General features: G+C 44.5%; 1 protein-coding gene across 17 annotated transcripts in view; it reads right to left on the bottom strand.

Moving 5' to 3' along the window:
• SCAP (SREBF chaperone) overlaps positions 1 to 24,661 on the bottom strand; it is a 100,369-nt gene that overhangs the window by 31,123 nt on the left and 44,585 nt on the right. For 13 of the 17 annotated variants that reach the window (XM_081525851.1, XM_081525855.1, XM_081525860.1 and 10 more), the window contains one exon: positions 16,233 to 16,452. The exons of the other annotated variants lie outside the window; for them this stretch is intronic. In XM_081525851.1, the coding sequence (XP_081381977.1) occupies positions 16,233 to 16,354 (122 nt within the window). In that variant the 5' untranslated portion in view covers positions 16,355 to 16,452. The remainder of the gene's footprint in view (positions 1 to 16,232; positions 16,453 to 24,661) is intronic. 17 annotated transcript variants of the gene reach the window in all.

The following is a 24,661-nucleotide window of genomic DNA, read 5'->3' as shown; positions in this document are numbered from 1 at the left end:
TACCTACTGAGCCCACGTGCTATAACCACTGAAGCCATGCACTCTAGAGCCTATGCTCTGTAACAAGAGAACCCAGTGCAGGGAGAAGCCCACATACAACAACAAAGACTCAGCACAGCCAAAAATTAAAAAACAACAACAAAACCTTTTAACAATGTAGACTGAATAGTATTATTACAGAGGAGTTCAAAAGCAAATCTGAGCAGGCAGAAGAAAGGATCAGCAATCATGAAAATAAGACAACTGAAATTAGCAGACTGAGAGCTTAGCTTCCATAGTATACACTCTGACTGTACATCCTGGTCTTTCCCCTTTTATATTGTTACTGTCACAGATTACACTTTATACATTTATTCTCATTAACATAGCTTTTACGTTACATTAAATACACTTGCCCTTTAAATCACAAAAGACAGAGACAGAAATTACAAACCAAACCAAAAGCACAGCAATACTGATCATCTTTACTAGTGTTTATTTTCTCTTATGGTTTCAACCTATAGGGTAGGTCCATTGGTAACAAATTTGCTCAGCTTTTGTTTATCTGAAAATGCCTTAATTTCTCCTTCATTACTGAAGTACAGTTTTGCAGAAGATAGAACTCTTGGTTGAGTTTTTTCCTTTCAGGACTTTAAATGCCTCCATGGTGAAAAAGCTGGCTTAAAACTCAACATTCAAAAAGCTAAGATCATGGCATCCAGTCCCATTACATCATGGCAAATAGGTGGGGAAAAAGGGGAAACAGTAAGAGATTTTATTTTGGGGGGCTCTAACATCACTGCAGATGGTGACTGCAGCCATGAAATTAAAAGATGCTTGCTCCTTGGAAGAAAAGCTATGACCAACCTAGACAGCATATTAAAAAGCAGAGATATTACTTTGCCAACAAAGGTCTGTCTAGTCAAAGCTATGGTTTTTCCGATAGTCATGTATGGATGCAAGAGTTGGACTATGAAGAAAGCTGACCACCAAAGAATTGACGCTTTTGAAATATGATGCTGGAGAAGACTCTTGAGAGTCCCATGGACAGCAAGGAGATCAAACTAGTCAATCCCAAAGGAAATCAGTCCTGAATGTTCATTGGAAGGACTGATGCTGAAGCTGAAATTCCAATACTTTGGCCACCTGATGCAAAGAATTGTCTCATTGGAAAAGACCTTGATGCTGGGAAGGATTGGGGGCAGGAGGAGAAGGGGACGAGAGAGGATGAGATGGCTGGATGGCATCACCGACTTGATGGACATGAGTCTGAGCAAGCTCCAGGAGCTGGTGAGGGACAGGGAAGCCTGATATGCTTCAATCCATGGGGTCGCAAAGAGTCGAACATGACTGAGTGACTGAACTGATGGTCTCTGAGAGGAAATCAGCCATTAATCTATTGAAAATTCCTTTTATGTGAAGAGTTGCTTCTCTCTTGCTGCTTCCAAAAGCTAAGGTTCACCTGTTTGGAGGCAGGTATCAAGGGTGTCTCTGGACTTAGCTAAGGTTCTGTTGGGGAAAACTCTGCACAAGGGCTGGGCTGACCCCTGGGTGTAGAGGGGAGTCCAGGGCCCCGAGTTAAGGCTGCTGGAGCTCTAGCTCTACAGGAAGATGAAGGTGGGCCATACATTTTATTTATCTACATTCACTTTCCACACATTAGCTGCTCAAAACACACTCACTAAACTGAAGGCAGCCTGTTTCTCAAGATTTGAAATATTTAAAATATCTGTGAATCCCAGGAGTTTAAACATTCCAGCAAGGAGATAAAACCAGTCAATCCTAAAGGAAATCAATCCTGAATATTCACTGGAAGGACTGATGCTGAAGCTTCAATACTTTGGCCACCTGATCCGAAGAGCCAACTCACTGGAAGAGATCCTGATGCTGGGAAAGACTGAGGACAAGAGGCAAACGGGATGACAGAGGATGATATGGTTAGATAGGATCCACCAACTCAATGGACGCGAACTTGAGCAACCTCCGGGAGATAGTCAAGAACTGGGAAGCCTGGCATGCTGCAGTCCATGGGGTCGCAAAGACTTGGAAGTGACTTAGCGACTAAACAGAAACAACAAAACATTCTAGCAGGAAAAAAAAGAAGGGCTGCACACCCCAGAGGACCCACTTTTTTAGGATGAAATCTATTAGGAAACAGCCACAGACCTTGAAATGCTTAAAATGGCTCACAGTCATTCTCCAACCTCGCCCTGGAGCCACACAAAACTCCTCTTCTGCTTCTGCAGCTCTGCACCTGGCTGAACACTCTTGCCGCTTCTTCTTCAAGATAACTCAGTTTAAAGCCTCAGCGGCAGTATTCCTTCCACAGGAAGTCCTTCTGCTCCCCTCAAAGTCTAGGTTAAGGCCTCTCCTCCTAGGAGCTACCAAAGTGCCCTATACTCATCCCAAAACAGTCCTTACCACTGACTGTGAACCTGCCTGTTTCTGTCTCTGTAACAATGATGACAGCTTCTAACTCTCACTGAGAACCTGTGATGTGCCAAGCGCCTTCCATCTTTTTGCTCATTTAATAAGCCTCACCATAGCCCAACAAGGCACGCAGAAGCTATATCCCCCCCAAGAAAGTGACAGCACCAGTATGTGAACACAGGCAGTCTGGGCCCAGAGTCCACGCTCTTAACATCATGCTATACTACCTGGTATTACAGTTTTGTTTTGTTTTTTTTCCCCCAAAATGACCATAAATTTAAATGACCATGAATTCCTTTTAACAGAAGCACAAGAAAAAGATTCTACAGAAATACAAAATGCAAGGTAATCATCACCGTCCATGGCTACCAAATGTGAGACCAAAAGGAATTCTTGGAAGAAAAGTGTCGGGCAATTTTACAAGTAAAAGCACGCACTTTATCAAGGTCAGAAAAAAAAGACTAAAGACAGAAACTGGAGGTTTCTACCACCACCCCACATAGCTTCCACAAACTCGTTTCTAGGGCCAGATTCTATTGTGGCTTACTCTGACCTTACAGGGGCAAAAGGAAGGAACCAAGTCTCCAAACCCCTCCCTGAATTTCCTGTCTCAGCTCCACCCATCCAACTGCTCAGACCAAGCTCTCTGAGCTTGAATCGGTTCTCTCACACTCTACACCTGGTGCTCAGAAAAATCCCAAAGACTCTACCTTTAAAATACATCCAGACCCAGCCCCATCTCACCACCTCTGGGGCTTCCCCTTAGACTGAGCAAAGCTATCAACTCTTATCTGGAGTAATGCACCAGCCTCACTGGACTTCCTGCTTCTCCTCCTGAAATCACTTGTTTCCTCATCAGGTACAAGCGCACTCTGAATCTCCCCACCTCCCAGCCTGACTCTCTGCTGCTGCGCCAGCAGAGCCCATGGCTGGCCACCCAACACCTCTCCAGGGCCCGCTTCTGCCCTGCCCTTGTTCCCTCTCATCTGATCTCTGGACGTGCAGGCTCAACTTCCAACTGCCAGCACTTGCATCTCTTCACCTGAGAGTGTCCCACTGCTGCTGGAGGCCTCTCTGCCTCACACAGATGGGCCCCAAATGCCAATTGAGAGTTAATGCTAGCTGGAAGCAGCCCAGTCGGTGGTTCAGGTTATTACTGTATAGATTAGGAGTCAGCAAACTACAGTCCATGTCCTGTATTCATGTGGTCTGTGAGTTCAACGTGATTTTTTACATTTTAAAAGGGTTAAGATCAACAAGACCTTCTAGAATTAACACACCCCCCCCAAAAAAAGATGCCCTTTTCACCATAGAGGACTGGAATGCAAAAGTTGGAAGTCAAGAGATACCTGGAGGGAAAAAAAAAAAAGAGAGATACCTGGAGGAACAGGCAAATTTAGCCTCGGAGTACAAAATGAAGTAGAGCAAAGGCTAACAGAGTTCTGCCAAGAGAATGCACTGGTCATACCAAACATCCTCTTCCAACAATACAAAGAGACAACTCTACACATGGACATCACCAGATGGTCAGTACAAAAATTAGACTTATTATATTCTTTGCAGTCAAAGATGGAGAAGCTCTATACAGTCAGCAAAAACAATACCTGAAGCTAAGTGCAGCTCAGACCATGAGCTCCTTATTGCAAAATTCAGACTTACGTTGAAGAAAACAGGGCAAACCACTAGGCCATTCAGGTATGGCCTTAATCAAATCCCTTATGATTATTCAATGGAAGTGACAAACAGATTCAAGGGATTAGATCTGATAGATAGAGTGCCTCAAGAACTATGGATGGAGGTTCATAACACTGTACAGGAGGAGGTGACCAAAACCATCCCAAAGAAAAAGAAATGCAAGAAAGCAAAATGGCTGTCTGTGGAGGCCTTACAAATAGCTGAAAAAAGGAGAAGTGAAACACAAGGCAAAAAAGGAAGATACCTAACTGACTGCAGAGTTTCCGAGAACAGCAAGGAGAGATAAGAAAGCCTTTTTAAATGAACAATGTAAAGAGAAAGAGGAAAACAACAGAATGGGAAAGACTAGAGATCTCTTCAAGAAAATCAGAGATAAGAAGGAACATTTCATGCAAAGATGGGCACAATAAACGACAGAAACAGCAAGGACCTCACAGAAGCAGAAGATATTAAGAGATGGCAAGAAAACACAGAACTGTACAAAAAAGGTCTTAATGACCCAGATAACCATGGGGGTGTGATCACTCATCTAGAGCCAGACATCATGGAGTGTGAAGTCAAGTGGGCCTTAAAAAGCATTACTACAAACAAGGCTAGTGGAAGTGATGGAATTTCAGCAGAGTTATTTCAAATCCTAAAAGATGATGCTGTTAAAGGGCTGCACTCAATATGCCAGCAAATCTGGAAAACTCTGCAGTGGCCACAGGACTGGAAAAGGTCCTTTTTCATTCCAGTCCCAAAGAAGGGCAATGCCAAAGAATGCTCAGACTACTAGACAATTGCGCTCATTTCACATGCTAGCAAGGTAAAGTTCAAAATCCTTCAAGCTAGGCTTCAAAAGTATGTGAACTGAAAAATTCCAGATGTACAAGCTGGATTTAGAAAAGGCAGAGGAACCAGAGATCAAATTGCTAAGATCCACTGGATCTAGGAAAAGCAAGAGAATTCCAGAAAAACATCTACTTCTGCTTCACTGACTACGCTAAAGCCTTTGATTGTGTGGATCATAACAAACAGTGGAAAATTCTTCAAGAGAAGGGAATACCAGACCACCTTACCTGCCTCCTGAGAAATCTATATGCAGGTCAAGAAGCAACAGTTAGAACTGGACATGGAACAACAGACTGGTTCAAAATTGGGAAAGGAGTACGTCTAGGCTGTATACTGTCACCCTGTTTATTGAACTTATATGCAGAGTACATCATGTGAAATGCCAGGCTGGATGAAGCATAAGCTGGAATCAAGATTGCCAAGAGAAATATCAATAAGCTCAGATATGCAGATGATACTACCCTAATGGCTGAAAGTAAAGAGGAACTAAAGAGGCTTTGATGAAGGTGAAAGAGGAGGGTGAAAAGGCTGGCTTAAAACTCAACGTTCAAAACACTAAGATCATGGCAACCAGTCCCACCACTTCATGGCAAACAGATGGGGAAAAAATGGAAACAGTGAGAGACTTTATTTTTTTAGGCTCCAAAATCACTGCAGATGGTGACTGCAGCCATGTAATTAAAAGACCCCTGCTCCTTGGAAGAAAAGCTATGACAAACCTAGACAGCCTACTAAAAAGCAGAAACATCAGTTTGCTGACAAAGGTCTGTAGAGTCAAAGGTATAGTTTTTCCAGTAGTCATGATGGATATAAAAGCTGGACCATAAAGAAGGCTGAGCGCAGAAGAATTGATGCTTTTTAACTGTGGTTTTGGAGAAGACTCTTGAGAGTCCCTTGGACTGCACGGAGATAAAATTAGTCAATTCTAAAGGAAATCAACCCTGAATATTCACTGGAATGACTGATGCTGAAGCTTCAATACTTTGGTCGCCTGATGCGAAGAGCTGACTCACTGGAAAAGACCCTGATATTGGGAAAGACTGATGGCAGGAGGAGAAGGGGGCAACAGAAGGTAAGACAGTTAGAGGGCATCACTGACTCAGTAGACATGAGTTTGAGGAAACTCCAGGAGATGGTGAAGGGCAGGGAAGCCGGGCGTGCTACAGTCCACGGGGTCGTAAAGAGTCAGACACAACTGAGCGACTGCACAACAACACATAAAACAAAACAACCAAAGAAAAATATGTGATAGAGACTCCATGTGGCCTTCCTATGTGGCCCTGCAGGGAATAAGTTTGCTGACCTGGCAGAAGGTGCAGCTCCCCCGATCAGAGGGGGAGCTCTGAGGTGGATGACCTGCACTGTTCCTCAGCATCCCCAGGATGTGACTCTCTGGCAGCTCGTGGTGTAAACTAGCTGGATAATGTACCTCCCCTTCCAGCTCCCTCTCCCACCCACTGACCACTGTTCATTCCATCTTACACATAAGCTATATGCACTCAAATCCTTGTCTTGGGGAGACCAAACTAAAACATGCCCTCTACCCACTAAATGCTAACCAAACTCCCACGTATCCTTCAAGGCCACCTCATCTCTCCACTCCAAGCAGTTAGGCCCCTCTCTTCTACACTCCCATGGCAACCTGAAGACACTGCTCCTCAATTTACCTGCTTAATTAATGTCAGATACGTGAGGCGGGAACATGTCCTTCTAACTTTTGCATCCTCATACCAGCCACATGGAAGATGTTCAAGACATGCAGGCTGATTATTAACCTACCAGATGCTGTACCAAGGACTAGCTTCATGGTGTGTACCTACGTGGCTGCACAAGACCCCATGTTCAGAAGGGCCTGGAGCTTGGGGTTTAACGCTCTGCAGTAGATATATGGAAATTCCAAACAAATCTATCTTTTGACTTGTGTTTCATAAGCCAAGTCCATCACAACGGCACATGTGCTAAGGATGCAGAGTATACAGGTTCACAGGTGGTCCCTCCACCCTGGAACAGGTGTGTGACCACCAGCGCCCCTGCTCACCTGCGTCCCAGGATCTGGCCATCCCCTCCCAGTCCAGGTATCCATGTGCTGCTGCTGCCTACAGGCGCCCGACCAAAACCAGTAGGGCTGTTCAGCAGCGCACACCTCGCTGTGTCCTGGAGCTGGGTGAAGCGTCAGCCGTGGCCTATCCCAGGCTGGCTGCACCACAGCACATCGGATGGGCAGGAGCAACTTGGCAGGAGCAAGCCTTTCATCCACTCACATCTGAGCATACTCCAGCACCTTTAATGCTACTTTCCCCCTGCTTTTTGAGGAAGCAGCCCTGCATCTTCATGCTGCACTGGGTCCCACAGATGATGGTGTCATGATGGGAGCTCACGCGACACTGAAGACACACAGGAAGAGCAGCCAGAAAGATGGCACGCAGAGAGGTGGCACAAGACTCCCCTCTGGAGACACCACCAGCCGGACATGTTTCCTCTCTCCCCTCCTCAGGGGAGAACAGTACAGAACTAGGAGTGCGGTGGTGAAAGTCTAAAAAGGGGAAACTTCTTAGATCTCCTGATCTCTCTTCTGTTTGAGGAAGTCTGGGTTGATAAGGGCGCCTTTGATCTCCTCCAAGCCCTTCAGAGCTTTTCCAGAGTTTGTGTGTGGGCCAGGAGTAACTTCTGCTTGGAGGGAGCCTCTGGCTTCGGAGTGCTGAACAGGACCCAGGAGCGGCTGCTGTAGCTGGGCCCCGGGCTCCTGTGTCTGGGCTTTGGAACACAGATCCATGGTGCTCTGGGACTTCGTTCTCAGCCAACCAGCCCGGCTCTCCAAAGCACAGGTGCAGACCTGGCTTCTGTTACTCAGATTTCTTTCTCATTCATGAAAAGAATCTAATCGTGTCCAGAGTGGTCACAAGGGTACAGAAAGAAGGAGCCTGTTCTATAAGCACCTGTGTGCCCACCCGCAAAGGGGCCATGATGATCGTGGGGAAACCTGAGCCATGGCAGACACAGGAGAGAGAGGTTGAGAGCAGAGGCCACCACAACCGAGACGTCCAGTCTCAGCCTGAAAGGGCTGCTTTGCTCCAGAGAAAAAGGAGGAGGAAAGGGCCATGTCTGCACTCGGATACCCACACACCTCCGTGTGTGAGGATTCACCTCCTTCATCGTGATTCCAACTTGCTCTCCAAGGTAAAATGCACCCTCTATAACCATGAGCAGCACATTGTGGAATCACAAGTGACCCAGTGACCCCCACATAAACCTCTGACCCACAGGGAGGGCAACCCAGCTGGCCTGGCACCCAGACACTGTTCCTTCACGCCACAGCGCACCCACCACTTCTCACAGCAGGCCCAAGCAACAGCACCCTCTGCCTTGCTGGGCCGCTGTCGCGCACCCTGGTGGCCTAACTAGCTCTAGAAAATGTAAATAGACACCCGTCGCCACAGTGCCTACTTGCTATAAGTTTCATCAGGTTTCCCCAGAGGAAAGAGCATTCATGGCTCCCAGGGTGATCCTGTGATGATGAACAGGCCCACGGCTCAGAAAGAGCTAGAGGCAGACAGGGAGCGAGAGCAGCAGTCCCCTCATCAAGCTGAACAAGTCTCTCATTCCAGGTACAATACAGGTAAGCAATTAAATGGAGCCTGGGCATCTAATGAAACCACTAAAAGCTGTCTGTTCACTTCTCCAAAGAAGACATACAGATAACCAATAACCACATGAAAAGATGCTCGACAGCACTAATTATTACAGAAATGCAAATTAAAACTACAATGTGGGGGTGGGAGGAAGGTTCAAGAGGGAGGGCACCTATATATATACCTACAGCTGATTCATGTTGATGTATGGCAGAAACCAGCACAATATTGTAAAGCAATTATCCTCCAATTAAAAATAAATAAAATTAAAAAAAATACTACAATGAGCTACCACCTCACACTGGTCAGAATGGCCATCATAAAACTGTCTACAAATAATAAATGCTGAAGAGGATGTGGAAAAATTTACATTCCCACCAAGAGTGGTGGGAATGTAAACTGGTACAGCCACTACAGAAAACAGTATAGAGGTTCCTTAAAAAGTTAAAAATAGAGCTGCCATACGATCCAGCAATCCCACTCCTGGGAATATATTTGGAGCAAACTAATTCAAAAAGGTAACAGGCACTCTTAGGTTCACAGCAGCACTACTTACAATAGCCAAGACATGGAAACAACCTAAATGTCCATGGACAGATGAATGGATAAAGAAGATGTAGCACATACTAAAAAAAAATGGAATATTAGTTGGAAAAAAAGAATGAAATAATGCCATTTGCAGCAACATGGACGGACCCAGAGATGATCATACGAAGTGAAGTCAGCAAGAGAAAGACAAGTACTATATGATATCACTTATATGTGGAAGCTAAAATATGACACAAATGAACTTATTTACAAACAGAAACAGACTCACAGACATAGAAATTTAAAACCAGTTACCAAATGGGAACGGGGAAGGATAAATAAGGAGTTTAGGATTAGCAAATACAAACTACGATATAAAAAATAGATGAAACAAGGTCCTACTCTACAGCAAAGGGAACAATATTCAATATCTTGTAACAAACCATAATGGAAAGAATATGAAAAATAGTACATATACATGGATAACTGAATCACTTTGTTGTAGAGCAGAAACTGACACAACATGATAAATCAACTATCCTTAAATTAAAAAAAAAAAAAATTACAGACACTTCCCTGGTAGTCCAGTGGTTAAGGATCCACCCTGCAGGGCCTTTCCTGGTGGCTCAGTGGATAAAAATCCACCTGCCAATGCGTCACACATGGGTTTGATCTCTGGTCCAGGAACATTCCACATGCCAAGGGGCAACTAAATCTGTGCGCCACCACTGCTGAAGTCCACGTGCCTAGAGCCCATGCTCTGTGACAACAGAGGCCACTGCAATGAGAAGCCCACACACCACAACAGGAGAGTAGCCCCCGCTTGCAGCAACTAGAGAAAAGCCCATGCAGCAACAAGACACAGCGCAGCCAAAATAAGTATGTAAAAATTATTTTTAAAAACAATAATAAATGCACAAACTTAAAAGAAAAAAAATCCAATGGCACTGCAACTGTCTGTCTCAGGCTGAGACTGTGGGAGGGTCTGTGTTCGGCATTACTGTCTGGCACAGTTCTTGGCATATACTACAGCCATCTTGATTGAGGTGGCTATAAAACTCTACTGCATGCGCTCTCTTCAATGTCTGTTATGTAGGGCCGCTGCCTCAAAAAGCCTCTCTGTCCTCTGTCTAGGCAGATTCTGGCCCACTGGCCACTGGCCCACTGTAACTGAGACTCTCTTTCTCTGGCTTCTTGATTAAGGAGCAGACTCCCTGCAGTGAAAGCTATCAGCACCAAACAGTGTTCTTCATAAAGTTCACGTCACCACAGTGAAGTGGAGAAACCACAGATGTGGATCTGCCACACAGACCTGCCAGTTGCAGCACATACCACTTACTATTTCTCCGCACAAGTTTCATCATCAGCAAAGGAACTAGGGAATAACCACCTCCTCCAAGGATGTCAGGCAATCAAATGAAATACCATGTGTGGAAGCACTTGAGCACAAAGCCAGCGCTCAGTGAAGATGAGTCTTCCACTCCCTCTCACCAGCCCAACCCCACTCTGAGGGTCCCCCACCCGCTCCTCAGGACTGATGCTCAGCCAGACACACCTGTAGGATCTAAGACAGGCGTCTGACCAGCTTGGCTGCTGCTGTTGTTGTTCAGTCGCCAAGTTGTGTCCGACTCTTTGTGACCCCATGGACTGCAGCAGGCCAGGCTTCCCTGTCCATAACCAACTTCCAGAGTTTGCCCAAGTTCAAGTCCATTGAATCAGTGATGCCATCCAACCATCTCATCTTCTGTTGCCCTCTTCTCCTCCTGCCCTCAATCTTTCCCATCATCAGGGTCTTTTCCAATGAATCAGCTCTTAGCATCAGGTGGTCAAAGTACTGGAGCTTCAGCTTTAGTGTCAGTCCTTCCAATGAGTATTCAGGATTGATTTCCTTTAGGACTGACTGGTTTGATCTCCTTGCTGTCCAACGGACTCTCAAGAGTCTTCTCCAACACCACAGTTCGAAAGCATCAATTCTTCGGCACTCTGTCTTCTTTTATGGTCCAACTCTCACATCCATACCTGACTACTGCAAAGACCATAGCATCGATTATATGGAACTTTGTTGGCAAGGTGATGTCTTTGCTTTTTAACACACTGTCTAGGTTTGTCATAGCTTTCCTTCCAAGAAGCAATCGTCTTCTAATTTCAAGGCTGCAGCCTTGAAATCACCATCCATAGTGATTTTAGAACCCAAGAAGAGGAAATCTGTCACTGCTTCCACCTTTTCCCCTTCTATTTGCCACGAAGTCATAGCACTGAATGCCATGATCTTCATTTTTTGAATGCTGACTTTTAAGCCAGCTTTTTCACTCTCCTCTTTCACCATCATCAAAAGGTTCTTTAGTTCCTTTTGCCTTCTGCCATTAGAGTGGTATCATCTGCATACCTGAGGTTGTTGATATTTCTCCCAGCAATCTTGATTCCACTTGTAACTCATCCAGCCTGGCATTTCGAATGATGTGCTCTGCATATGAGTTAAATAAACAGGGTGACAATGTACAGCCTTGATGTACTCCCTTCTCAATTTTGAACGAGTCAGTTGTTCCAAATAAGGCTCTAACTGTTGCTTCTTGCCCTGCATACAGGTTTCTCAGGAGATAGGTAAGATGGTCCGGTATTCTCATCTCTTGAAGAATTTCCCACAGTTTGTTATCATCCACACAGTCAAAGGCTTCAGCATACTCAATGAAACAGAAGCAGATGTTTTTCTGGAATTCCCTTGCTTTCTCTATGATCCAGAGAGCGTTGGCAGTTTGATCTCTGGTTCCTTTACCTTTTCTAAACCCAGCTTGTACATCTTAAAGTTCTTGATTCAAATACTGCTGAAGCCTACCCTGAAGGATTTTGAGCATAATGTTACTAGCATGGGAGATGAGTGCAACTGTCCAGTAGTTTGAACATTCTTTAGTATTGCTTTCTTGGGAACTGGGATGAAGACTGACCTTTTCCAGTCCTGTGGCCACTGCTGGGTTTTCCAAATTTGCTGATACACTGAGTGGATTACTTTAAAAGCATCATCTTTTAGGATTTTAAATAGCTCTGCTAGAATTTCACCATCTCCACTAACTTTACTGGCAGTAGTGCTTCTTAAGGCCCACTTGACTTCACATTCCAGGATATCTGGTTCTAGGTGAGTGATCAAACCATCATGGTTATCCGAGTCATTAAGATCTTTTCTGTACAGTAAGTGTATTTTTGCTACCTCTTTTTGACCTCTTCTGCTTCTATCAGGTCTTCACCACTTCTGTCTTTTACTATGTCCATCACTGCATGAAATGTTCCTTTGCTATCTCACATTTTCTTGAAGCGATCGGTAGTCATTCCCCTTCTATTGTTTTCCTCTATTTCTTTGCATTGTTCATTGAAGAAGGCCTTCTTGTCTCTCTCTGCCATTCTCTGGAACTCTGCATTCATGTGAGCATACCTTTTCCACTGTCCCTTGCTTTTTGCTTTTCTTCTGCAATTGGGCTACACTGGTTACTAAATACAATACTGTTACTATCACATTTGCCTCTTCCCCTATCCCCCACCCCATTCTAATTCACCCTGAGTCAAGGAATCTTCCATACTTGAGACCTTAGCCACAAAGGTCAGAAAGTTTTCATACCAGAGGCCCCTATCATAAATCCAAGGACAACTTGTTTTGAAACACGTGTGAGATATCAAATTATTCATTCAAAGATAAATCCCAGTTGCACCACTACACTCACAGCTGCTGCCCACATCATACACTCCCTATCTGGGAAGCTGTCTGGTCCTGGCTGGCCAAATCAAAACCTCAGAAGGCGAATGTCCAAGAGAAAACACCCTTCCCTTTCCGGTACTAGAGCTGTCTTTGTGGAAGGGGAGTCACAACTACCCCTTCAACTACCCGTTGAGAAGACAAATTTAATTCAGGGTGTTCATCCATTATGCATTCACTTACCACCCTCCCAGGTGGAAAGGCACATATACAGAGGCTACCACAGAACTGAAAACCTATCACAGGGGAGCTGGACACCACCCACCCCTATAGAAAGGAGCAAAATGACCATGAGTGTCACCACAAACTGCTGCTTCAGAAGTCAGAATAAAAAATCCTTTTAGCTGAGACATGGTAGAACTTTTCAAGACAGACAGTCTAGTGTTCTCAGCATGTAGACCCCCGGCCTGGGAAGTTGTTTAAAGACGCACATTCTTAGCTTCACCCAGACCTGACAAACGAGAAACTCCGGGGTAGGGCCCTCCTGGTGATTCTGATGCTAGCGCAGTTTTAAGAACCACTGCCCAAGCACACAGGCCGGGCCTAGAAAAGGATGATTCTGAAAGAGAGAGATGCGTAGATTGACTTAAAGGAAAGAATACAAGCAAAACCAAGAGCTGGGTTCTCAGAACACTCCTAATTCATCAGGTGCAGGATAAAGCCACAAGCATCTTACCATGTACCACACACATGAACAAAGTGTAAACAGATACACTGAGCCAGAGTGAGGAGAGGCTGGGGACAGAGTGCCACGGCTGCAGGCACCAGGACCCCCGGCCTGGGTCTGAACTCCAGTTTCCCTGCTCGTGGGCTGTGTAGACCAGGCAAGCTCTAATCCTCCATCCTCCCTTTGGTTAAATGGAAATAAAACTGGACCACTTTCGAAGGTTTTTATGAGGATTAACGAGACATTTAATTATATACCTGCTGAAGCACCCAGCTGGTTTTAGAAAAGGCAGAGGAACCAGAGATCAAATTGCCAATATCCACTGGATCATCGAAAAAGCAAGACAATTCCAGAAAAACATCTATTTCTGCTTTATTGCCTATGCCAAAGCCTTTGACTGTGTGGATCACAATAAACTGTGGAAAATTCTGAAAGAGATGGGAATACCAGACCACCTGACCTGTCTCTTGAGAAACCTGTATGCAGGTCAGGAAGCAACAGTTAGAACTGGACATGGAACAACAGACTGGTTCCAAATAGGAAAAGGGGTACGTCAAGGCTGTATATTGTCACCCTGTTTATTTAACTCATATGCAGAGTACATCATGAGAAACGCTGGGCTGGAAGAAGCACAAGCTGGAATCAAGATTGCCAGGAGAAATATCAATAACCTCAGATATGCGGATGACACCACCCTTATGGCAGAAGGTGAAGAAGAACTAAGGAGCCTGTTGATGAAAGTAAAAGAGGAGAGTGAAAAAGTTGGCTTAAAGCTCAACGTTCAGAAAACTAAGATCATGGCATCTGGTCCCATCACTTCATGGCAAATAGATGGGGAAACAGTGGAAACAGTGTCAGACTTTATTTTTTTGGGCCCCAAAATCACTGCTGATGGTGATTGCAGCCATGAAATTAAAAGACGCTTACTTCTTGGAAGGAAGGTTATGGCCAACCTAGATAGCATATTTAAAAGCAGAGACATTACTTTGCCAACAAAAGTCCGTCTAGTCAAGGCTATGGTTTTTCCAGTGGTCATGTATGGATGTGAGAGTTGGACGGTGAAGAAAGCTGAGCGCCGCAGAATTGATGCTTTTGAACTGTGGTGTTGGAGAAGACTCTTGAGAGTCCCTTGGACTGCAAGGAGATCCAATCAATCCATCCTAAAAGAGATCAATCCTGGGTGTTCATTGGAAAGACTGATGTTGAAGCTGAAACTCCAATACTTTGGCCACCTCATGCGAAGGGTTGACTCATTGGAAAAGACCCTAATGCTGGGTAGGATTGGGGGCAGGAGGAGAAGGGGACGACAGAGGATGAGATGGTTGGATGGCATCACCGACTCGATGGACATGGGTTTGGGTAGACTCCGGGAGTTGGTGATGGACAGGGAGGCCTGGCGTGCTGCAATTCATGGGGTCGCAAAGAGTCAGACACGACTGAGCGACTGAACTGAACTGAAGCACCCAGCAGGAAATTCTCAATGAATATGCTCATCATTTCTTGTCCTAATTAACGAAGAGCTTGGGATCATTAACAACTGAACAGCAAGTTCAGTCCTGAACCATCCTTCTTCCAGTACAGCAAAGTAAACTTCTATAAACATTAGATGTGCAACTAATCTGGAAACCACAATTCTTCCCAGAGACAAGGACAACGAGGTGGGCTCTTTTCTTGTCAGTGTTTGAGAGCCAAAGGGGACCCCTGATTATCACCTTACATCAAGCCTCTCCTACAATGTCTTCATCAGCCACAGCCTTCAGGGTTCTCCAGGCCCTGGGACAGCACAACAGACGTGGAGAGAGAGCGGCACAGCTCTCACAGCAGCGCCTGGTGAGTATGGTGGGCCCCAGGGGTCAACCAGAGGTCAGGAGGAGACTCCCCAGGAACACAAGAAAACGACTAGAGGGAGCTGCCTGGTGATCCAGTGGTTAAGAATCCACCTTGCAGGGAATTCCCTGGTGGTCCAGTGGTTAATAATCTGCCTTCCAGTGCAGGGGATGCAGGTTCAATCCTTGGCCAGGAACTAAGATCCCACATGCTGTGGGCAACTAAGCCTGAGTGCTGCAATTAAAGACCTGACACAGTCAAATAAAGAAAAAAAAAAAAAAAAAAAAAAAGAATCCACCTTGCAATGCAGGAGACATCGGTTCGATCCCTGGTCCACGAGCTAAGACCCCACATGCTGCAAGACAAGTAACTCCACCTGCTACAACCAGAGAGCCTGCACGCTGCAACTACTAAGCCCACACACAACTACAGAGTCCACGCAACAAAAGATCCTGCATGAGGCAATGACAATCCCTTGCGTAGAAAACCCTATCTCTGGGATTAGCCTGCAACACTGACGGTATCCCAAGAATTGTTGAAATGGACTGTTCTTGCAACACTCCAAGGCTCCTGCTCTTAACTGGATGCCCAAAGGAAGCTACTACTGCTGAGAAGGCAAATTAAAAGATCATGCTTTTATGCATCCTGCAGTTTCTTAGAAACATCTCAACATTATTTTGAGAAATTCTCAATAATATGAACAAATCTGGTGACTTACTAAATTAGGGCGAGCCTGGACTGTTTTAAGTGCAGTGGTTACCACCTCAGGACTAGAGCTTCCCACTGGTGGGCCTGAATGAGCCTCAAGTTCCACTGTGTAAAAAGACCCAGTCCAAGGGCTACACAACAGTCAGGGTTAGGAAGTCTACTGGCCCACCATATCCAGGGTAACTTGGAAACATACCAGCAGGCTAAGATGCAGAGCCCCGTGAAGAGAATGATGGGGATGGGGTAGGATGCACAGAACAGCCCATGGTTGTAGAAGGCCTGAGATATCTTCTCACGCAGCCTTTCAGTCAGGGTCATCCTCAGCTGAAGTCACCTTGCTGCCATCCCGGAAAGTGACCATGGATCAGCGTGGCACACGCTGGATGGCACTGACAATGTACACCATTTGCATATACCTGGCAAGAAGGGAGAAAAGCAAATTAGCAAAGAGTACCTGACTGTGAACACTAGGGTACCCAGGGGAGGTGGCAGGGATGCGGAGACCAAATCAGGATGTGTACAGGCAAGAGCTGGAGACATCAACAGCAACCCACACACGCACACACACACATGCACAATCTCGGTCAGCTCCTACTGATTGTGAGCAGTGTCCAAGTGAGTCTAACCAAAGAAACCAAAAACCTGCCCCTCTGGCTCTAGTAACAAACTCTCAACCATCTTCCACATTAGGTGCTTTCTTAAAAAGGCCACTCCCTCGAGGGCACTGTTCTCACACGTGGCACAGGAGAGCACACTCTGTAACTGACAGCACCTTCAGCTGCTCTCAGCCAAATGGGCATTCTGGAAACCCTCCCCCCGTTCTCTGTGCAAAGGCCAGACCAAGAGAAATCCTTGGGAAAAACCTTCATACAAGGGCTGACCCCTCAAAAAACACATTTCCTGCACAGTGATTCACTGATAAAGGACGTTCAGTGAGGTCAGCCCTCAATGTAAAAACACCAAAAAGCCTAGGCCCCTGACATAAAACAAGTTGCACTGCAAAGTGGAAGTCTCTGCTTCTGGGCCCTGCTGTCCTGGGAGCGTGTAGGGCAGAGGGCCTCTTCTTCTCCTGCTGCCCCAGCCGTCTCCTTCTTGGAGTGACAGCGCCCAGCGTGGCTCAGAACACCAGCTTTCTGCACAAGATCTGCCCTGCACGGACTGTCAGTTAGGGTCCCCTCCCTGACCCCCTCCAGGCTGGTCATGGCTGTCTCCCTGGACTTTGACCTCTGAGCAAAAAGAAGCAAAACTGGACATGGCGGTGCCGATTCCTCCCCAAGAGGTTCCGGCTCCCAGATCACTGAGCTGTTCTGGCTTCAGTCCTTCCTGAAGACTCATTAGGTATTCCTTCCGGCCATCCCATATCCTTCCAATTAAATCTCTGTTTTGCCCGTGTGTTGCTTCCCAGCAGAGAAACTTACACCAAAAAAATCAGAATATAAAATTCTAATAGAAGGGCCCAGAGATCTAGAATTCCTTTCCCTGCTGAGCTCTCCAATGAAATTCACGTTTCAATCGACTTCTGGACATCCCCGGTGGTCTAGTGGTTAAGAATCTGCCTGCCAATGCAGGGGACACAGGTTCAATCCCTGGTCCGGAAAGATTTCACATGCTGTGGAACAACTAAGCCCATGGGCCACAACCACTGAGCGCGTGTACTAAAGACCATGAGCTGCAACTACTGAAGCCCGCGTGCACCAACAGCCTGTGTTCCGCAGCAGCAGAAGCCCTGGCAAGGAGAGACCACGCAGCACAACTAGCGAGCAGCCCCCTACCCGCTGCAACTAGAAAGAGGCCAGCGTCCAGCAATAGAGCCCCAGCACAGCCATTAATAAATAAACATAAAACCACATTTCTTAAAAAAAAAAAATCTACTTCTCCTGTTCCGTGTTGCTATTTTCCAGACTGTGCTACCCAGAACCTGCCCAGACGTGTGTCTTGGCGTGATCTGGCTCGCTGATGAAACCCAAGCCAAAGAGATGATGCCTCAGAAGTGTGAGAGCAGAAAAGAGAAGCAGGATCAGTCACACCACAGTCGAATAACAAGAAGGAATCCACTCGATCCACCTTCCTGGAGGCACAAGCCTCAAACACGCGTGCAATTCTCCAGTCCAAGAACCTTCTAAGGAAACACGACACAGAGCCCTCTGTGGGTCAACTCAAAAGGCAGCAGGCAGGGGAACCAGCAAGTGACAGGTCTGCCCAAGTAGCAGAGCTGCTGAAAGGGGCCTAGCCGCTCCCGAGGCTCACCTGCAGCCTGAGAGCTCACGAAGGTCTCAGGCTGGGGGCCGCAGCAGGCCCTGCAGCCATGCTCCCCACCAGCATAACCCAAGACTCTGGGGCAGCGGCCTTTCTGCTGCTACGCCCCCAACCCTCCGTCCTGCCCCACAGGGGAAACAAACATTAATGAGATTCGTGTCTGTGGAAGGACACTGTCAGGAACAAGCTGGAGCTTTTCCAACCTCAGTCCTCTGCCAAGCCCCAAATCTCTTCCCTTAAAGGTCCCCAAACCAAGCCCACCAGGAAACTGTGATCCTACTAATCCTAATCTCCTTCTCAGGCCTCTTCTGTTCTCTTATACATGAAATTACTAATATGAGGAAAAAAACCAAAAACATCTCCCTTCCATTTTGCAGCAAGTACAAGTCTTTCTGACATGATCTTAGTCATTTTCAGTTCCCATTCATCTTCATTATCTATATTAATTGTTCATTTTCATAGCACCCGGAAAACAAAATCATAAAACAAACAAAAAAAAAGAAGTCCAAATTTTAGTTTATTACACAGCCCACCTACCTGAACCCGGCAAGAGAATTACTCATCTTTCCTCCACTGTGTTCACTTTGACACAAAGCTATTCCAAAGCACTATTTATCCAATCTGAACTGAAATTTTCTCTTTCCTACATTGCCCCACACTTATAAATTTCTTCAGCTCAAAATCTACACTCTGAACTCAGCTTCCTGAATTGAAAGAGACACAACAGTTTTTATGTGATAGATACACATACAGTGGAATGTTATGAGGTTCTGATACACACTACAACGTGGACAGCAAACATGCTAAATGAAATAAGGCAGATGCAACAAGACAAACTTCATATGATGCCACTTTTAAGAAACACCCAGATTAGGAAAATTCGTAGAGACAGAAGACAGATTAGAGGTTACTAGGAGCCTGGGGGCAAAGAGGATAGGGAGTTACTAATTACAGCTTCTTTCTGGGGTGATGAAAAATTTTAGAAATAGATAATGGTGATGGCTGCACAACACTGTGAATGTAATTAATGTCCCTGAATTGCACAATTAAAAATGGTTAAAATGGCAAATTTTATGTTTGTATATATTTTAACACAATAAAAATTTTTTTAAAATTAAAAACATAATTAAAAAAAATAAAACATAGTAATTAAAATTAATTTTTAAAAATTAAAAATAGACACAATATGTAGAAGGGATAGAGGCCCTGGGGGCCTGAGCGGACCTATTACACAAATGTAAATGATCTTGTCCAATGCCTTCACGGGAGACCCTGCCACAAGCAAAAACAAAGGACAAAGGGCATCAAAGAACAGGAAGAGCCCCTGAGGGCAGACTGGGGAGGCAGACTGGTGCCACTTTGTCACGAGCTTGCTGAACCCATGATTCTGAACCTGCCCCAAACCGGATCATAAATGTGCAAGTTTTAGAAAAATCCATACACGTAATATACATTAACATAGGACACTTTTTTTTTTTTAAAGAGATGATGGTCTATTTATTTTGTGCCTGTATTCACCAAACTTTCAGCATTTAAAATTCTCTTCAATCAACTCACAAAAGCTAAACACTCAACCAAGAAAAATAAATGTGTCAAAGCCCCAAGGAAAGAGTAGGAAAAGAGATGTAAAAAACGACATAGACTGCAGGCTCTGTCTCAAACCTTTCCAAGATCATTTGTTGAAAAGCCTTATCATATCTTCTAAATTTCAGCCATACTGGACCCATCATGCTTATTCTTACCACAAATATTTACTATCTCCTTTCTCTGGAATAAATACCCAGAAGTGAAACTGTTAGGAAACGTAAAACGTACTATACAACCTAAGACTGCCAACGTATCTTTCAGAGTATCTACACCGTTTTACACGTCCACCAGACAGACTTCAACTCTTGGCATCCTCACCAACATTTGGTATTGCTACTATTCTTTATTTTAGCTGGACTAACAGGAGTGTGTAAGTATCTTATTTGATCTTGATTTGCATTTCCCTGATGGCTAGTGAGAGGAAAAGGAGAAAAAGAAAGATATAACCATTTGAATGCAGAGTTTCAAAGAATAGCAAGGAGAGATAAGAAAGCCTTCTTCAGTGATCAGTGCAAAGAAATAGAGGAAAACAATAGAATAGGAAAGACTAGAGATCTCTTCAAGAAAATTAAAGATACCAAGGGAACATTTCATGCGAAGAAGGGCACAATAAAGGAGAGAAATGGTATGGGCCTAACAGAAGCAGAAGATATTAAGAAGAGGTGGCAAGAAGACACAGAACTATACAAAAAAATATCTTCATGACCCAGATAACCACAAGGGTGTGATCACTCACCTAGAGCCAGACATCCTGGAATGGGAAGTCAAGTGGGCCTTAGGACGCCTCACTATGAACAAAGCTAGTGGAGGTGATGGAATTCCAGTCGAGCTATTTCAAATCCTGAAAGATGACGCTGTGAAAGCGCTGCACTCAATATGCCAGCAAATATGGAAAACTCAGCAGTGGCCACAAGACTGGAAAGGGTCAGTTTTCATTCCAATCCCAAAGAAAGGCAATGCCAAAGAATGCTCAAACTACTGCACAAACTGCACTCATCTCACACGCTAGTCAAGTAATGCTTAAAATGCTCCAAGCCAGGCTTCAGCAATACGTGAACCGTGAACTTCCAGATGTTCAAGCTGGTTTTAGAAAAGGCAGAGGAACCAGACACCAAATTACCAACATCCGCTGGATCATCGAAAAAGCAAGAGAGTACCAGAAAAACAGCTATTTCTGCTTTATTGACTATGCCAGAGCCTTTGACTGTGTCGATCACAACAAACTGTGGAAAATTCTTCAAGAGATGGGAATACCAGACCACCTGACCTGCCTCCTGAGAAATCTGTATGCAGGTCAGGAAGCAACAGAACTGGACATGGAACAACAGACTGGTTCCAAATCAGGAAAGGAGTATATCAAGACTGTATATTGTCACCCTGCTTATTTAACTTATATACAGAATACATCAACATCATGCGAAATGTCAGGCTGGATGAAGCACAAGCTGGAATCAAGACTGCTGGGAGAAATATCAATAACCTCAGATAGAGATGGGCAGATGACACCACACTTATGGCAGAAAGCGAAGAGAAACTAAAGAGGCTCTTGATGAAAGTGAAAGAGGAGAGTAAAAAAGTTGGCTTAAAACTCAACGTTCAAAATAAACGACCCAATCAAAAAATGGGCCAAAGAACTAAACAGACATTTCTCCAAAGAAGACATACAGATGGCTAACAAACACATGAAAAGATGCTCAACATCACTCATTATTAGAGAAATGCAAATCAAAACCACAATGAGGTATCATTTCACACCAGTCAGAATGGCTGCTATCCAAAAGTCTACAAGCAATAAATGCTGGAGAGGGTGTGGAGAAAAGGGAACCCTCTTACACTGTTGGTGGGAATGCAAACTAGTACAGCCACTATGGAGAACAGTGTGGAGATTCCTTAAAAAACTGGAAATAGAACTGCCATATGACCCAGCAATCCCACTGCTGGGCATACACACCAAGGAAACCAGAATTGAAAGAGACGCGTGTACCCCAATGTTCATCGCAGCACTGTTTACAATAGCCAGGACATGGAAGCAACCTAGATGTCCATCAGCAGACGAATGGATAAGGAAGCTATGGTACATATACACAATGGAATATTACTCAGCCATTAAAAAAATACATTTGAATCGGTTCTATTGAGATGGATGAAACTGAAGCCCATTATACAGAGTGAAGTAAGCCAGAAAGAAAAACACCAATACAGTATACTAATGCATATATATGGAATTTGAAAGATGGTAACGATAACCCTATATGCGAGACAGAATAAGAGACACAGATGCATAGAACAGTCTTATGGACTCTGAGGGAGAAGGTGAGGGTGGGACGTTCTGGGAGAATAGCATTGAAACATGTATATTATCATATGTGAAACAGAACACCATTCCATGTTCGATGCATGAGACAAATGCTCAGGGCCAGGGCGATGGGATGACCCAGAGGGATGGGATGGGGAGGGAGGTGGGTGGGGGGTCCAGGAAGGGGAACACATGTAAACCCATGGCTGATTCATGTCAATGTATGGCAAAAACTATTACAATATTGTAAAGTAATTAGCCCCCAACTAAAATAAATTTATTAAAAAAAAAAAAAACTCAACGTTCAGAAAACTAGGATCATGGCATCCAGTCCCATCACTTCATGGCAAATAGATGGGGAAACAGTGGAAATAGTGAGAGACTTTATTTTGGGGGGCTCCAAAATCACTGTAGATGGTGACTGCAGCCATGATATTAAAAGACACTTGCTCCTTGGAAGAAAAGCTATGACCAACCTAGACAGCATATTAAAAAGCAGAGACATTACTTTACCAACAAAAGTCTGTCCAAATAGATAGTCAAATCTTCTTTAAAGATCTGACAGAATTTACTAGTGAAGGCATCTGATCTTCGGCTTTTTCCTTCTGTGTGGGAAGTTTTTAAACTATTAACTCAATCTCTTTATCTGTCAAGTCTATTCAGATTTTCTATTTCTTCTTGAAAAAATTTTGTTAGTTTGTGTGTTTCCAGGAATTTGTCCATTTCACCTAGGCTATCTAATTTATTAGCATAATATTTGCTGTTCATAGTATTATAGTCATTTTTATTACTGAAGATTGGTGGTACTTTCCCGTCCCCACTTTCTGCAATGATTCCAGTTATTTGAGCTTCCTCTTATTCTGCTGATCTTTTAATAGAACTCTTGCTTTTATGTACTTCACTATTTTCCTAGTCTCTCTGCATTTGTTTACACTCTAGTCTTTATTTTCTTCTTCCTTCCATTTGTTTTGGGTTTATTTTTCTCTTTTCTAGTTTCTTCTTTTTCTTCTTTGTTTCTTAAGGTTACTGATCTGAGCTGTTTTTTTCTTTCTTAATACAGGCACTAACAGTTGAAAATTTCCCTCTAAACACTACTTTAGTTGTATCCCATAGCTTCTGTATTTGTGAATTTTGTTTTGTTTCCATTCATCTTAAAAGTATTTTCTAACTCCCCATGTACTTTCTTCTTTGATCCACTAGGTATTTAGGAATTGCTGAGATTTCGTTATATAATATATTCTAGATATTCTAGATGTAAGTCCCTGCCAGATATGTTGTTCACAAACATTTTCTTCAAGTCTGTGTAACCTGTCTTCTTAAAAATTCTTTTCACAGACTCCATGATAGAGCCAAAGCTTTTAATTTTTGATGAAGTCTAATGTATCCTACTTTTCCCCCCCTTTATGGGTCATGCTTTAGGTGCCATGTATAAGAATTCTTCACCAGACTTCCTTGATGGTGCAGTGGACAGGAATCCACCTTTCAGAGCAGGGGACACAGGTTCGATCCGTGGTCTGGAAAGATCCCACATGCCGAGGAGCAACTAAGTCAGTGGGCCACAACCACTGAGACATCGCTCTGGAGCTTGCAAGCTGCAGTTACTGAGCCCACGTGCCATAACTACTGAAGCCCACGCACCCTAGAGCAGAGTCTGTGGTCTGTAACCAGAGAAGCCACCACAATGAGAAGCGATGAGAAGCGATGAGAAGCTTGCGCAAAGAGTAGCCCCTGCTTGCTGCAACTAGAGAAAGTCCATATAAAGCAACGAAGACCCAGCACAGCCAAAAAAAAATGCTACAATAGATAAAAAATAAATTTTTAAAAAAGAATTCTTCACTAAGCCTTGCTTCTGAAATTTTTCTCTGATGTTTTCTCCTAAAATTTTTAATTCTTGTGTATTAGTGACTCAGTGGTGTTCGACTCTCTGCGACCCCATGGACTGTAGCCCACCAGGCTTCTCTGCCCATGGAATTCTTCAGCCATTTCCTTCTCCAGGGGATCTTCTGGAACCAAGGATCAAACCTGGGTCTCCTGCACTGCAGGCCATTCTTTACTGTCCGAGCCCACCTTAAATCTATGAAACATTTGAGTTACTTTTTGTGTAAGATGTGAGGTTAGGTTTGCATTTTGTTTTTCCCTGTGGATAACCAATTGTTGCAACACCAAATGTTAAAAAGACTACCTTTCCTCCACTGAATTGCTTTGGCACCTGTCTTAGCCCTCTGGGCTGTTACAACACAAATAGCATACACTGGGTGGCTTAGACAATAAATATTTACTGTTCACATTTCTGGAGTCTAGGAAGTCCAAGTCGAGGCACTGGCAGGTTTTCTGATGAGGGCCCATTTCCTGGTTCACAGATGGCCGTTTTCTCACCGTGCCTTCACGTGGCAGAAAAGGGAGTGAGCGCTCTCTGGGGTCTCTTTCACCAGGGCAGGTAATCCCATTCGTGAGGACTCCACCCTTACAACTTAATTATCCCCCAA

Source organism: Giraffa tippelskirchi, chromosome 9 (assembly GCF_054371585.1).
Source record: "Giraffa tippelskirchi isolate mGirTip1 chromosome 9, T2T-mGirTip1v1.2.pri, whole genome shotgun sequence".
NCBI classification, from domain to species: Eukaryota; Metazoa; Chordata; class Mammalia; order Artiodactyla; family Giraffidae; genus Giraffa; species Giraffa tippelskirchi.
Note: the sequence above shows the minus strand (reverse complement) of the source record. Positions and strands in the feature narration are given on the sequence as shown.